Source organism: Myotis davidii, unplaced genomic scaffold (genome assembly GCF_000327345.1).
Source record: "Myotis davidii unplaced genomic scaffold, ASM32734v1 scaffold135, whole genome shotgun sequence".
Classification (NCBI taxonomy): Eukaryota; Metazoa; Chordata; class Mammalia; order Chiroptera; family Vespertilionidae; genus Myotis; species Myotis davidii.
Genome location: NW_006289813.1, coordinates 6,247,253 through 6,264,740, shown reverse-complemented (window position 1 = coordinate 6,264,740; position 17,488 = coordinate 6,247,253). Strand labels below are relative to the sequence as shown.

The window sequence follows — 17,488 nt, the reverse complement described above, 5'->3', positions numbered from 1 at the left end:
AATGTGTTTTCATCACATGTTACTGTGAGCTGGTAGGCAGCTCAAACATTTCAAAAACTACAGGGTGATTAAGAGCGGTCGTACAATGCAAGTCAGAAAGGATGCAGGGAAAGAAATCAAACTCTCCTGTTTTATCTTCTTTTATTTTTGCTTGCGTTTGGTCTTTACCCTACTGGGGTCTTTGGCAATTGTGTGTATGTATATAACAGCACCTACCATGCCTTCTTATTTAGCACAAGTTGGATTTGAAGAGCCAAAATAAGAAAATACTTAAAGAATCCTGAGACTCTGAGAGAAGTAAATTAAATTTAGCTCTGCTCTCCTGTTCTTTATTCTTTATTTTTAAAAATATTAATTTCCCCCCATTTTCAACCCTCATCTTCTCACATTGTGAGCAAGTGAAGTCATTAAGGGTCACTAAAGGCACATAACCTTATGTACCGGGTAAGTGTGAAAAGGCCATGGAATAGATTAACAGACTGGGGGAAGACACAGAACTATAGGAGCTTACAGTGAGTAAACACTCAGACTTTGCTGTACAGTAAGTATTACTGTGTGTTACACAATAACTGAGGCCCTTAAGTACTAGGTGTTTGCAGCGGTTGCCAACCTTTTGTACCTCGTAGACCACAGTGGTCCATGGACCACCAGTTTGCAACCACTGCTCCAATGGTTTCCTTAAACCAGCGGTCGCCAACCTTTCAGACCTCATGGACCACCAGTGGTTCACGGACCACCAGTTGGCGACTGCTGGTTTAAAGTAATAAAAGCATAGGCTGTCCTTCAAAAATTGAGTATAAGTATAATGGGAACAAACAATCTATAAGAAAAATTTTTAAATGTCCAAATATTTGTGTTTCTTGGGCAAAAATCTACTATTCAAGAATAAGAGAATTTTAGAAAGTAGCAATTTTAAAGAAATGAAACATTGCAAAATGACTTTTAGTCCTTCATTATATAATTTATAAGTTTAAAAAATGCAGGCTGTTAATAAATCTAGAAAATATTTTTTCATGCAGTATGTCCATAACAATACCTATTATGTAGTCTCTCTCTATTGAGAGAAACACTCATATAATTAAATCTTCCCTGGGTAATCTCTGTATCACCATTTGCCTCCAATTGCTTCATAAGCCATTCTAACACATCTCTGGAAACCATGATGGGTAGTCTGAAAGGGTACCTGCAATATATTAATGACATGAACATTTCCACATCTGATCAATATATATTTAACCAAGATAATCTTTTAAACAATGACCATATAAGAAAGTGACATTATAATACAACAGACAACAGATTTTTCCCAGTAAACTATACAGTACTTTTTCTTTCCTTTTTAAACATTTAATCACCTTTATTTATTTATTTTTTGTTTGTTTTTGTTAAACTTCAGCAGAGGATATTTTTCCATTGATTTTTAAATGGAAGAGAGAGGAAAGACAGAGAGAAACATCGATGTGAAAGAAACACATGGATTGGTTGCCTCCTGCAGGAGCCCTGACCAGGGCCCAGGCAGGGGAGGATCCTGCAACCAAGGTATACACCCTTGACCGGAATTAAACCTGGGACTCGCTGATGCTCTATCCACTGAGCCAAACTGGCTAGGGCCATACAGTACTTTTCCCATTGACAAATTCACCTCTTTCCAGAAACATACAAAGACAATTGAAAGACAGTTATAGCAGAGTGTTCATTAAACCATCAGAAAAAAATCACCTGTTTTCAAAATATTAACTTAACCTTAGTATTAAGTGCCTCAATGTGTTCCTTGAAAGGAATGTTACTTCTAAACACTTCATATGACAAAAGGTGGTGATAAAGTCTTATCAGCAAAACTGGTGGCAGCTACTCAGGAGATCCATTAAAAATTATTGTTAGTGATTTTAAATGACAACTTACCCAACATTCACTTAATGTTCTTTTTGTTAGTTCTTTAGAATGGGAATTTAACTCTAGAATAAACATAATGTCTTCTGAGTATAGTCACCAAGCTGCAACGCCAAAGCCCAGAGTTAGAGGTTTTCAGACATGGCAGAAGGAATCCACTGTACAGCATGGATCTCTGTCTGTACTCAAAATATCTAGTGATATTTCTCATTTACACTGAACTTCTTTGAAAAGTACTGTACTGTTTCACATGATCCTTTTAGGGTAACAAAATGTATTAACTAAAACCTTTAGATGAGGTTTAAAAGCAGCTGAAAAACGGGCTGCTTTAGGCTCTAATTATCAGAAGACTCTGTTATCTGGGAGTATGGGCTCTCAAATATCAGAAACCCCAATAACTTATCATAAAAATACAAGCTCTTGCTTTTGAAAAATATACAAAATGCACTGCACATGGAAATATCTCGTGATTGTCAAGGAAGACAAGATATCAGTCTCATTCATAGATTCATGTTGTACTTGAATTTCAGTGATCTTTGTTTTTGCAGATTCCATTTTTCACAGTTTTGGGCAGCCTCTGACCTTTGGTGTAAGCACGGTACCAAAAATGGAGAAAGAGCAGCAGAAAGATGCACCCATAACTCATAATGATGTACAGAAAGACTGGAAACTGGTACTTGCAATCCTCCATGAAAAAGAACTGGCCTATGTGGATGGTGACAATAATGAACTGGACCTAACAGATGAAAGAATGAAAAACATTGTTCAGATATGCAGAGTCAAAATGGAGCAATTATTTAATGCATTCTTTGCGACTTATGTTTAAACACTCTCCAACCCCCTCCAAGCTACTGTTGGATAGGGAATTTTATCTTTCAATCTAGCCTCCACGGGGAGTGATAGTGGGTGGAACAGTGTTAAAATCCAGATGGGAATTGGAACCACTATTCAGTCCCACCAAACTGCACAACCCCAGAGGACCTATGCAAATGTGCTTGTTGCTGGGCAAAGCAGCAGCCCTTTCCTACTCAGAGAACCAACAGGGCAAGTGTTCTGCAAGTCTTTGACGTGAGTCTTTGATTGATGAAATGCACATGGGACCACTACCTTATGGCCTAATATTTCAGACAGTTTCAATTTCAAATAATTTGTTGTAAGACTAGGTATTTCAATTCTGGGGACATAAAAACATTCTAATTAGAGCCCCACAAATTTTATAGGCACCGAGGCATGTCTGATTCCTCATATCTGCCATTTGTCCTCTACTGTTAGAGATAAAAATATATACTGTTTGTCAGAGACTCTGAGAGGAGTGAGACAGTTTTAGGGACCTTCTTAGTGATGCCCAAAGACTCTGTGTTCCAGAGCATTCTACATAGTCTTAAGAAGGACCCTTAATTTATCCAGAATTTTGGGATATATTTTTCCCCTTACTAAAAGGCAACATGCATTATGTGGAAATTTTAGAAAAGTGAAAATCTATAAATAAAAATAAATAACAATTCATCCAGTTATCACTGCAGTTAAGATTTTCACATATTTTTTTTATAATCATCGTCAACTTTCCTTGCATTATGTTAAGAAATTTCTATGACTTTCCTGTGCAGTGGCTAGAGTTATTCCTCTCGTTTTGCAGAGAAAGAAACGAAACCTTAGGAAGCCTAAGCAATATCCTCCACATTCTATGCAGATGCGATTGTGTATACCTGATACATATGGAATAATAATGAACAAAAATCTATTCTTCTTTCTATGTAAGTATTTAACCACATTGCTAAAAAGTCTTTACAACATTTAAGAGTATGTTAAATGAAAAAAAGCCTAATACAAAATATTACATGCAGTATAATACAAATCATGCAAAAGGTATAAACATATAAGCATAGAGGAGAAAAGCTAGATGAGAATAAAATAAAATATCAGCTGTGAGTTTCCCTGAGTGGTGAAATTATACATATTTTTTCTCTTTGCTTACCTTGATGTTCTTACTTCTCTGCAATGACCATAAGTTATTTTAAAATCAGAAAGTATACTTAAAAAAAGTAATTGTGAATGATTTTTATGACTTCGTAATACTCCAAAGTAGGAGTTAAAATAATGTATTGCACTATTTCCTTAGGATTGGTTATTTAGGGTGTTGCCAGTTTAAAATACAATAAACAATTCTGCAAGGATATACTCTGATATTGATTTAATATCCTTACAGACTAAAATATCAGTCTCTCACCTGGGAGAACACATTATATAAATATGCCGAATTTCATTTAACAAGTTGTAGGATTTTAATAGAAACTGAATTTCAACAGGCTATCTACACCTAAATTCACACTTTCTCTTTAGTGTTATTGGCAGAATATAACACTACATTATTATAGACTATAAATCTGGAAACATGAGGAACATAGAATTTTTCTTTTAATAGAAGATAAAATGTAAAAACAATCAGCATCTCAACCTATGGTCACTCTTCAAAAAAATTGTATGCCATGTATTTTTAGGATTAATGCTTGGAAAGCCTTATTAGCTCTAAATTGAGTACCTCTGCAATTCTGAACATTGCTTACTTGAGGACAGTGCTCTGATGTATGTTATGGGGGGGAGGGGAACGCTTAAAGAGAAAGAAATTGTAAATAATTTTCATGACTTTGTAATATTCCAGTGTAGAAATGAAAATAATTTATTTCACCATTTCCTATGTTTGGTTATTTAGGGTGCTGTCAAGTGTGTGTGTGTGTGTGTGTGTGTGTGTGTATTATGGCACCACTGTAGACCTTTAATCCTCACAGTACTTTTCCTAGTTGGAGGAAAATAGACTTAGAAACATGAGGACTAGATAGGCTGGCACACAGGAAGGCTCATGATTCCCTCAAAGGTATACCCCCTCAAGATAATTTAGATCTAGAATATGAAATTTCTAATTTAATATTATGCCTACTGGGGTTCATATAACTTTGAGATTACTGTGATCATAAATATGTATTTTATATAAATACACAAAATAGTATAAAGATGGTATATGGATACACATTTTGGTTTAATTGTCTACGCCTCTTGATTACCAAATATGCTTTGTTGTCAGTAACGTTCCTGACAACAGTTTAAATAAGCTAGAAAGGATAATCATGTGATACCACATAGAGGCCAGACACTTCATATCCCTATTGTTTTGTAAACTTTGTTCTTTGTTTAGTTAATATCCTAATTCACAGGGAAAACAAATGACTCTAGTTTAGTTTCAAATATTGTTTTAAAGATAATTAATTACTCACAAGCTGTAATGATGTTAGATATTTTTTCCACCACAAATACTTCTGGTAGGCTGGTCCCAGTGCACAGAGTCCGTAGTAGGAATACATGACTATATGGACAGCTGTATTTAGAAAGGCATGGAATGTTCCCAAACCACCTGGAAAATAAAATCATTGTCAAATGGGGGCACTCTTCCTCAAATAAGACACATTTTTGTCTGAACTGAGATTTTACTACATTTATTTCTTTAATTTTAGTGGGAAGAAAAACACATTATGTGAAACGTCAATCTTATTATTAAACAGATATCAAATTAGAGGGAGCTGGATAATACATTTATTTAGTAAAATATAATATACAAATCTTAGAAAACAAACTACCGTGCCCTTATTCTGTTATATCTTGACTTAAGATGGGCTTATGATTTGGTTTTATTTTAGTAATCGAAGTTAAGTTAACACGATATATTACTAAATAATAGTAATCAAGCTCATTTTTAGTGAGGGTTAACACAAAGTACATGAATCTTAAGTGTACATATGCATAGACCCAAGTAAACATTACCAAATTCAAGATATAAAACATTTGTGACACCAGGTAAGGCTCCTATATCCCCTTTCAAAGAATGAATCTTTATTCTGATTTCTATAATAAACCATTAGTTTTGCCTGCTTTTAAACTTCATATAGATAGAATTATACTGAATATATCCTTTTGTGCCTTTCTTTCAATCAACATGGTTTTTTAAAAAATATATTTTATTGATTTTTTACAGAGAGGAAGGGAGAGAGATAGAGAGTTAGAAACATCGATGAGAGAGAAACATCGATCAGCTGCCTCTTGCACATCTCCTACTGGGGATGTGCCCGCAATCCAGGTACATGCCCTTGACCGGAATCGAACCTGGGACCTTTCAGTCCGCAGGCCGACGCTCTATCCACTGAGCCAAACCAGTTTCGGCAAATCAACATGTTTTTAATATTCATCCATGTTGGTGTGCATATTAGTAGTTTGCCTTTTTATTGCTATGTAATATTACACCACATGAATGCATAATAATGTATCTGTTCTCTACTAAAGGATATTTGGATTATTTCCATTTTGGGTTATTATGAAAAAAAAACCCACTAAGAATACTTTTGCAAGTGTCATTGTATGAAATCAAATTTACTTTTTCCACAATCAATTTTCATTAAATATTTTTAGTACCACAAAACTTTGGCTTTCACTAGTAAGCTATGCTAAGTTTGCTTTAATCAATTATTGTTTTTCCAAAATACAAATAAACTTTTATTGTTAAACCACCAATGTTTACTGCTTTCATTTGATTTTTATGAATGGTGCCATCTTATCTTGGTTTTCATCTTCTAATTTCCCACAGCTCCTACTCATCACATTTAATTTAGAATAGAAGCAACGAATGCTGGGGGAATGTAAGCAAAGATCATTTCAATTACCTTTGGCTGGACCAGTAGTACAGGGGGAGGGGTAACAGGGTGAATAGTTGGTAGTGGGAGAAAAAAACAAACTCTTCCCTAGCATCTCTTTCCAAAGTGGCACATTCTAGAAGAATCTGCATTCTTTATGTAGAGCCTAATTCAGCCTAATAATGTTGGCCTGAAATTTAATTTTTTCTCCAAGATATTCTATTTCCTTTATTGCAGTATTCTCTAATTCCAGAAATAAAACAAAACCTCACAAATCTGGACTGATTGGGTTAGAAGAAGGACCAAATTTATAGACACTAGGAATTACAGAAAGTTTAAGCCAAAATAAAAATTGTTGCATAGTAGAAACGAATTACTTTTTAATAATCATTCATAATTGCAGCCATTCTAGATATACCACTGCTAAAGTATTCCCTTAAAATAACCTATTTTAAATAATTATTTTTAAGTAGCTTAAATATTCCTACAATGCCTCATTTATGATATACTCTCCCTTCATAAACTTTCCCTTCCTGAATAAAATTTTAGCTAATCCTTTAATTATCTCACATTTCAAATCAGAAGAAACTGAATTAATAAAGCTTATTAACAGCCTCACAACTTTTATTATACACATTTGGATTAGTCTTCTTTCCCAAAAGAAACTTAACTAAATATAGTGGTGTGGAAACACCTTTTCTAGGGGTATTTTAAAAATAGAATAGGTGTCTATTTCTGATAGTTTGGGAGTTAAGCTGCTTAACAGGGATAAGCCAAATACCTCTCAATTCTATTTGTGTCTCACGATTATAAACACACAAGAAATCTACTGTACCCTTGATAACCAACTGCACCAGAGCCAGTCTCATTAACACATTACTCCCATATTTTGGTATAAGCATGTCCATGTTCCCATTCAGACGCTTTCATCATTTAAATGTTCTAAAACAAGGATCCCATGGACAGGAATTTAACAAAGTACTGGTGTAGCTAAGAGTGTTTAGTAAGGATTACTGATCAAAATAAACTTGCTTATTTTCTCTAGTTTATGGTTATTTTCTAGTAAGTTATTTTAATGAGTTTGTTCACAGAACAATCACATGTTAAGTAGTAATGTTTTTCCTATCTTCTTTGGAAGGCTTCTCTAAGAAGTATTTTCTAAGCTTGCTTTCTTCTTTGTGATAACAGTTTTGAAAAGCAAACATCTCAGGATGAATTACAATTAGTGCTATCACCTTTTATTCCTTTTGTTTGGGAAAAATAATCACCTGGCTAATTATTATAATTCTCCATTTATCTAGAAGGGAATTTGTGCATAATTAATATAGAAACATGTCACGAAAATATTTTCATCACATTCAAAAGAAAAGCTGGATTGCTATTATCCCAGAGTTGTACAATAGGCCAACAGGAAATTAAACACTAGATAGAGATCAATTATGCTCAAGATTTTGGAAGAACAGTTTGAAGTGAGCAGTTTCATTTGAGGGATGGCCGCCAATGTCAAGCCGTATCTCTGGAAATACCTCAGCTCTTATTCTACGCTTGTTACTGAATAGATATCAGGTATACATGTGTATACTAGAGTTCACATGAAGATCTGAACAGAAATGCCAATCCATGGTACATGAGAGGGAAAAAAAACATTATTTCCTAGTATTTACATTTCGTAAAGCAGAAGGGGGGTTAAGGAATGGAAAATGAACCCACTACAAAGTGCTTGAGGTCCATAAACATGGTAACAATGAAAAACCGAAGTATATCATGTGTTTAAATTTTCATTATTGAAAGCATTGTTTGTTTGAAATGGATTCAAAGATAGAAATTAGAAAAGTGCTCAACTCCATTCTTCAAATAAAATTTATTTTTCCCATTATGGAATGAACAGATATACAATATTAAAAAATTATAAAATACAAAGAAGGATACAGAAGGAGAGAGAAACCACTTTTTGTGTCAATATCTCTAAATAATTATATTTGGGGGTATTGCTTTCCAATCTTTTTTCTATTTTTATATATTTTTCAGTGTTGTTATAATATTCTGGTCTCCTGAAAGAAATCTGAATAAATAAATTATAAGGGTGTAAAAGAACCTTTTCTAGCACACTTTAAGAACAGAATAGTCACCTATTTCTGATAATTTAGGAGTCAAGCTGCTTAAGAGATGCTTCTCAATATTATTTGCATTTCACAATTATATACATATAAGAAATAACCATTCAATTAGTGGATATTTGGGTCTTTTTCAATATTTCACCAAGACAAAAAAGATGTCAATGATATCACTGTAGAAAAAACTGAGAGGCACAACGTGCATGTGCGAGAAAAAAAAGCAAGTAAAGTAATGGAGATTAAATAATACAGCCAACCTTTTATTGTGAAATGGACACAGATGAGACTCTCTTGTAGTGCAAGTTAAATTTTTACATTAACATACAGCATAAGAACAGCTACATTTACTTTTTAAAAATGCTCTACAGATAAATGCCAATTTTGGGCAAGGAGCTACTTTACGTACTGAACAATCCAATGCCCTCCTGGCTCCTCTAGGTTCTAGCACCTCTTCTGTGCCACTCATCAACGTCGTCTCATGCTCTGAGACATAAGACCTAGATTAGACTCCCCAAGCCTAGAGAATCTAAAACGCAAACACAAGTTCCTCAGCTGTGGTTCCGCTTTTTTTTTTTTTAAGTCTTGCAGAATCAGAATGCCTAATAGAGGTGAGCGTTTCACAGAAATGCTAAAACATAATTTACCATGAGCTACAGGCCTATTTAAAGACGTCTTAAATCTAAGAAACTAGCATAAATAAAATAATGTTTGCTAATAAGATAAGAATATGTCATTGGGAATATCACTTATTTAAAACTTTATGATAAGGTAAAATGACTTAACCTCCTGTTTTCTTTCAATTCTAGATGTTCAGAAGCATAAAACCCAAACCAAACAAAAGAGCGTGTAGCCAAGCTTTCGATTTAAACTATTCTTGACTTGAAAAACAGTAACAAAACATCCTCTAATATGGCAGGATGCTTAAAGAAGTTGGGACAACGGCAATATCACACATTTTTACAGAGCAGTTGGGGTTTATAGTCTGTATCAGTTATTAGAAATTTGAAGGCAAAGAAGAGATGGAACTTGAGATAAACATTCTAACTCTCTGGATACATACAAGGAAATAGATACCAAATCACATTCCTATCAAACCATTTTGTTTATTTTTTATTTTAAAAAGATATTTAATAGAACTCCATGGGAAAATAATAAAATCCAAACAAAACAACTAAAATATATGTAGAGACTGTGCCCCAAGTCAACGCATTTTCTAAAGAATGGAGAGCTGGAGAAGAATCTGGGTAAGAGTCCTACATTTAGGTTTCAAGTAATAATGGAAGTTAGAAGTTTGAGCAAAGTGATTCTTTGACGTTTTGAGTTTCTCTTAAATCACACTTAAGGATAGATTTTGTGTTTATACCATACAAAAATGTTATTATTTATAAGAAATTATCCCAACTCTCCCTTGGCTACCTGCAGCAAATTTGACTCCAAACCACCAGGTCCATGGCATGATGGTATGATGGAAGACATGCAGAAAAGTCACTTGGCTATTTTTCTTACGCAGAACAAAAAAGATCTGAAATAATTTAAAGAAAATCAAGTTCATTTAAAATCATGCAATAATTTATCTAGAGTTATAAAAATACTGACAAAGTGAAACTATTTCACATCACAATTTGCTTTGAAAGGACCGACTTATAGAATGCTCATGGAAGCAGCTGATTCTTCAAGTTCAAAAGCCAATTAGTATGAAGGAACTTGGGTATGATGCCTAGTCATGGGAGGATCGATAAAAAGGTAAAAAGAAATTGCATGCAGATTTGAAAATTCAAAGAAATAAAATGAAGACTATGGCCCAAAAATTATGGGCGGGGGAGGGGGGGGAATGTTATTAGCAAAAAATCCACATGTATGGCATGGAATCTTAATTCTTAGGACTGACATTATTCTACATTGCTCGCTAACACATTTTCCCAATTTAGGTAATGGATAAAGCAAATGAAGAGGACTTGCAATAAATCAAAAGTTAGCAAGTTATTATTAAAGCAAAATGAAAACACTTAAAGAGTTAATTGGGGAAATAGGACAGAAAAGAAAGCAAAGCTGCCTTGGAAAAATGAGAAGGGCAATGAAGGCACCATCCAGACTGAATGTACCCAAGTGGTTTGCAGAAACTCTACAAACAAACACATTGAATAGGAAGAATTTGAAGGGAAATTTTTTTTTCAAAAAATATTCAAAAGCAGAATTAAATGTCCAAAAAGATACTCAAAATTCAGGAGAGCAACAATGAATTAGACTTTGAAATATAGGACTAAACAGAGTAGCAGAAACAAAAGTACTCGTAGGAGTATCTCAAAAAGTGTGGTTTAAGGATGGACACAGAGGCAACCACCATTTCCTTATGGAAGCCAGACCTGAGAACATGCAAAGCAGAAACAATGAAGCCAAATGCATTTGCTTATGCACATGAGAGAAGGCAGCATAGTGCAGGAAAAGCCATAAGACAACAATCTGAGATCCTAGCCCAATCAGTGGCAGCATTCCTTTGGGTAAGTCATTGAACCTCAGTATTTTCAGACTGAGAGCTTTGGACTTCAATAGATCAGTAGTTCTCAACCCTGGCTGCATGTTACAATGTCCAAGAAGCTTTTTTCAAATAGCCATGCCTGGTATCTACTCTAGACCACCTAGCTCCAAGTCTCTGAGGTTGGGGCCCAGGCTTTTGGCTTTTTAATGCAATTAAGTTGACTACACCATGAGAGTTGACAATCACTGGCCTAAGCAAGGGTTCTCAAAGTGTGGACCTTGAACCAACAGTAATAACATCACTTGAGAAGTTGCTAGAAATGCAAATTCTTGAGCTCCACCCAAAACCTATTGAATCAGAAACTCTCGGGATCAGGCTACGGGGCTTGTGTGTTTTTAACAAGCCCTCCAGGTGATGCTAATGCATGCTAATTTTTGAGAACAATAGGAGTGATTCTATGCTCACAAAAATCCTTTCCAGTTATAACATTACTAGAGGCCCGATGCACAAAATTCGTGCAAGAGTAGGCCTTCCTTCCCCCTGCTGCCAGCACCCGGGACCTGGGCCTCTCTCACAGCCCTGGCTTCTGGACATCTAGTCTATTTAGCATATTACACTTTTATTATTATAGAAGATGTGTAGTCACCTGAGAAGGTAAAAGCATGTTGAGATTTGTTATATATTCTGAAGAGAGAACACACTTAGGCCCAAGACTGTTTCCAGATAACCAAGACCCACATGCCACAAAGACATAATAATTACACAGCTTTCCTATTGGAAACAGAGGCATAGGACCTTCTCCTCTCCCTATGGACCCTAGTCCATGGCACTTGCTTCTCCCAGGGTCCAGTCATCCAAATTCAGCTTATTCCCAGGCAGAGAGAGGACTACGAGGGCAGCTGAAGATAGTTTTGATATTTCCAAAATTACTGCTATGCCAGGGCAACAATATTACTGTGTAAGTTTATAAATTTTGAAGCGTTTATCCTCGTAACGGAGTATGGATGACACAGGGTTTTTGTAAGAAGGACCAAAGGTAAAGTTTTCTCTGCTCTTTGCTTCCTAAACTTGCTTCCCATCACAACTGTCATCCATCTACATATAGATGCAGTTTTGTCGTGTATGTGACAGTTACACGCTTATCTTAAACAGGTGGTAGAGACATAAGAACACCTTTTGGAGTTTGCAAATGACTGAAACATAAGTTTATCCTATCCATTCTCTAATATTACTGATAAGAAAAGGCAGGTCTGCCTGAAGAAGAGAGATAACCAAAGTTATCGGATAACAGAACTCCAGTTTATTGCTTTCATCAAAAGATCAAACATTTACCAAATGAAATGACTACATACTCACAGTATCTAATAGCTCGATAAATTTGGAGAAGTAATAAAGCCAGCAGGTGCGTGCCATCTGCAAAAACACACATAAATATGAATTTATTTTGTTTCATTTTTACATGGGGAATATTTAGTTCTTTTTAATTTTGGCAAGATACATATAATATAAAATTTACCATCTTAACTATTTTTAACTGTATAGTTCAGTAGCATTAAGTACATCCCCATTGTTGTGCAACCATCACCACCATCCATGCATAGATGTACCCAACCACATAGATGTACCTATTAAACAACTCCCCATCTCCCCTCCCCCACAGCCCCTGACAAAGGCCATCTTACTTTCTGTCTCTGGATATCGCTCTAGGTACCTCATATAAGAGAATCATACAGTATTTGTCCTTTTGTGCCTAGATTATTTCACTTAGCATAATGTTCTTATGGTTTGTGAATGTTGGAGCATGTGTCAGAACTTCCTTCCTTGTTAAGGCTGAATGATATTCCATTGTATGCATATACCACATTTTGTTTAACCTTTCATCTCCCAATAGACACTTGGGTTGCCTCCACTTTTTGGCTAATGTAAATAATGCTGCTATGAATATGGGTGTACAAACACCTTTTTTAGTTCATGCTTTTAGTTCTTTTAGATATATACACAGAAGTGGAATTGTTGGATCATATTATAATTCTTTTTAAAATTGTTTGAGGAACCAGATATGAATTTACTTTTAAATTTTACAGAAAATAACATACCCGACTTTGATTCTTTCTAGCTGGTAAATTTTAGCTTTTCTTTCAATATACATATCCTAATAATTGAGTCACTTACTCATTCTGAATTCACATTGTTACAAATGGAGTCCAAAAAGTTTTAACATTAATTTTGAGTTACAAGTTTTTCCAAAGAGAAACTTACCCTCAACGCTGTAGGTGACCGTGAATAGTCAACAATTTCACATCGAAATGAATAACCTGTACCCCAACCAGACATCACAAACTGCAAGAGAGCACATGCATTTTAAAGACGGAAATGTGTGCTCAACAGCTATAACAAAGGCAGTTTTGACTGTTTCTTCATTAAATTCTCATCTGAGTCAGCAGCCAGTGTTGAGGGAAAGATGGGCAAGAACAATTACAAACTAGGAACTCACTGGATATAAAAGCAGTAAGAATTTTCAAAACCATAAACTCGTATCTTACTTAGATAAACTGGGTTTGGACTAAAATGTCCATTTCTTGGGATAATTATTCTATTATATAGTGGAGAACAAAACACTGGGAGTGTTTTTGCTTAAACATCAAGTACTGGAAGTATATGCTAGTATATGTACATATTAGGTATATCTATCTATATATATATATGCCTGTGCATATGTTTGTGTATTCTAAAGGGAATAAATGGGCCTGAATTCATTCTTTTCTGCTGATTTCTAAATGTCCCAAATAGTCAAAAAATAAATGAGCAAACCAAAATTCCTCAATGTACTCATAAGATACTTTGCTTTTTTCCTGACCTTAGCTAGTCGGTGTGATGTGAAGTGGTAATCCATGGCTCTTAAAATTAAGGTTGACCAAATATAAGACTTAGTTATTAGTTTGGCTTTGGATCCACATGACAAGTAAGAAAGGAAAATCTCAAGCTTAAAAATGCAAACTAGCAAGCCTTAATTCCAGCACACCCACAAAGTGACCTTCTACTAGTGGTGAGAAGAAAAAGCTTACTGTTGATAAGTCTGAACCGCAATTCAAAGATTACATTGACATTCTTTCAGTCTGATGGTGGGAAGGTCTTCTTTTAAAACTTCTTTTAAAACATATCTGAAAATGAAAAACTAAGGACTGTAATTTTAAATTAATACCTATATTAATTTAGAGCTCTGAAAATATGACCACTTCTCTTTTTTAATACCCTGTTCTCATAAATGCTAACATCTTCCCAAGAATGTCTTTTTTCTCAGTATAATGGTTATATCATTTTATGCCATTGAAGTACACTTTAAATTTCTATTTTTAATAGCTAAAATGACAACTTTACAATAAATTAACTTCTAAAAAAGCAAAGGTTTATGAGGCATTATCAGAATGACATTTCAATGGTGAAAAGAAACAAAGGAGAAAGAACAACTATTTCGACTGTGGTATTTAAAAATACACCATATTTTTCTAAAACTAGCTCCTAGCTTATGCCGTGAGATAATTTAATCACAACGTTAACTTGCTAGGTTATGAAATCTTGAAAATTAAGATTCACAGGTGAGAAAAAATATCTTACAAAAACCAGTCAATAAATTTTCTCTAAGGAACAGGGAATGTGGTACAGAAATGACTTATTCTGCTTTACAAAATCTGTCAGTGAGCATCCTCATATTCTCCCCAGCTCAGACTTAACTTCTGACTGATGTAAGGACCACGCTAAATCCATTTACTTAAACTAGGATGACTGATGCTCCCCTTTCCCTGCCCCAAACAAGCACTGCGCTGAATAGAAAAAGCTGTGTGACTTGGCCTTTTGTAGGGTCTTCATTGGTCTCTCTCTCTTTTTAAAAATATGTTTTTATTGATTTCAGAGAGAGGACGGAGAGAGAGAGATAGAAACATCAATTATGAGAGAGAATCATCGATAGGCTGCCTCCTTCACACCTCCGACTGGGGATCGAGCCCACAACCTGGCATGTGCCCTGACCAGGAATCAAACCCTTGACCTCCTGGTTCATGGGTCAACACTCAACCACTGAGCACAACGGCCTGGCTGATTTCTCTTTATTAGTGTCTGACTGGTGCCAACTAACTAACACATTCAAACCATCACTAAAAAATAAGGCACGTGGGTTCCTTTAGTCTGATCTATATCCCTTTCACCTTGCTCATACTTGCCCTAACACCCTGCTAGAGGTGTTTACTGTAGACCAAATGCCATCATGCCCCACCCAATAAACCATGAGTTTGGATGTGTTCCGGAGATGACAGGCTGCTCAGCTACAAAAGTCTGTGTTTAAACAAAGAGTCGAACTTAATTCTTTCCTGATATTAAGTTTAAGAACATTCTAAAAGTCTCTGGAGCTTTTGACATATGTGTCTATATTTCAGGCTGTCAAGAAGAAAAAGCAGTAGTTTATATTTAGCCGTTAATAAACACCAAAATGGACATATAAGTAACTCTAATATTAGTGGTTAATGGGAGATAGACTTTCAAATTCAGATATTTTCAAACCTTCTTTTATGTTGTAATTGCCAAAGTAGAAATCAAAAATAACTGGTTATAACTGAATTATTTCCTTAGAAATATATTTAAGGATAGTGTATTCAATGACACAGTCAGACATAGCATAAAGGAACCTGAGAGATAATTGGTTCAATGCTGACTTTATACAATGGGAGACCTGAGGCTCAAAGAAGTTAAGTGACTTGCTCAAAATCAGGTAGCCAATTAGTAGCATAACTGGGACTAACTGGCCCCTGGTCTCCTGGCTCCCAGGTCAGTTCTTAACACGGTCCTACAGTAGGCTATATCCTGTTTCTGATAATATTGTATTTTCTCTGTTCTTCCCTTTCAGTTACTCGTGCTCCAGAAAGGACAGTAAGGTGGCCTGTGAGTTCATTTTGGAAATAAAGTAGAAGAAATGGAAGACAGCAAAGTAAGTCCAGATTTCTGAAGGGCCTATGGGGATGAAGTCAGAACCAAGTGAGGGCGACCCGACCAGGTGGATTCATGGTGGGACCCAGGAGAGGCCAGAGGGGCCATGCGGGGCTCTTGTGAGTCCTAGTATGAGGAAGCCAGCCAGTACTGGGGAGAGGGGGAAGCAAGGAATCTCAGAAAAGCAGTGAGGGTAGCTGAGGCATGTTAATAGCAGAGGGAGAGAAAGTGAATCCCTGAGTCTGCTTTTAGGTTCTGAAACATCCCCACCTCTCTTACTGACAATTAAGGGACAGGCTCTCTTACCTACTGCTTTATGTGAGTCTAAGTTCTCTATTCCCCGCAAGCTCAGCTAAACCAAACCCAAACAATCCGCCATCATAACTCATGAGAGCGTGTAGAAACTAAATATTCCTACCATGAGGATGACAATTCATTAGTCAGAATGAACTCTGCTGTCAGACCTGGATTCAAGTATCAGTCCTGCACTTACCAGCTATGCTGTTTGAGTAAGTTACTTAATTTCTCTAAGTATGTTGCCTTAAAACTGACATTTATGGATTCATACAATTATCTATTAAGGTTAACTATGTGCCAGTCCCTGGACTCATTGTTAATATTTCTCATTACCTATGAGTAAATTATACTTAGATCCTCTAATGAGTTTAATACCTGGTCTATATGTAACAATATGGGGGCAAATCCCTGCTCTAGTGAGCTAAGATTCTAAAATTCCTTAAATCTCAGTTTTACAGTCATAACAAGAAACATAATGACAGATAAACAGGAAGACTCAGGCAAAATTCTCCCATTAGGAATACTAAAGACACTTGCCTCGTAACACATATACACAGAAAAGAGTACTATGAAAAAATTGTACGTTATCATCGCTTTCTTGAGTTCAAAGGGCTTTCGATTTTCCATGAGCTTTGGTCCCAGAGAAGTGACAAAATAGACATAGAGTCCCAAGATGATGGTTTGTGGCAGAGGTGATGACATTAAGAACCAGTCTTCAACTCTTGGATCTAAGAGAAAAACAAGATGTAAGTGCACATTCACTTAACCAAGAGATAACTAACAGCAACCAGCATTTCTTTAAGTGAGCACCTAGACCAGGGGTGGGCAACCTTTTTGTGAGTGCGTGCCAAAACCAGCAAAATCTCTGACTCAGAATTCTTCTGCGTACCAACCCTAATTTTTTGAGAACATGTTACGCCTACTTGATATTTCTTAAGGTGTACGTATGTGAAGAACCTTGAAGAAATAATAAAATTCATTTGAGCGACAAAAAAACAGTATATGATGATGAAAAATACATTTATTTTTTAATGTATACATGTTATGTAAAATTATTG

General features: G+C 35.5%; 1 protein-coding gene across 3 annotated transcripts in view; it reads right to left on the bottom strand.

Moving 5' to 3' along the window:
• Nucleotides 1–1,928: 1,928 nt before the first annotated feature.
• Nucleotides 1,929–17,488, bottom strand: part of ELOVL7 (ELOVL fatty acid elongase 7) — a 21,520-nt gene continuing 5,960 nt past the window's right edge. Inside the window, exons 2-7 of one of the 3 annotated variants that reach the window (XM_015563078.1) lie at nt 16,968–17,158; nt 13,416–13,496; nt 12,513–12,569; nt 10,097–10,202; nt 5,160–5,296; nt 1,929–2,626 (exon numbers count right to left, since the gene is read on the bottom strand). In XM_015563078.1, the coding sequence (XP_015418564.1) occupies nt 2,417–2,626; nt 5,160–5,296; nt 10,097–10,202; nt 12,513–12,569; nt 13,416–13,496; nt 16,968–17,158 (782 nt within the window). In that variant the 3' untranslated portion in view covers nt 1,929–2,416. Of the gene's footprint in view, nt 2,627–5,159; nt 5,297–10,096; nt 10,203–12,512; nt 12,570–13,415; nt 13,497–14,221; nt 14,502–16,967; nt 17,159–17,488 lie in introns of those variants that run through there. The other 2 variants (XM_015563079.1, XM_015563080.1) reach the window with 2 other exon arrangements.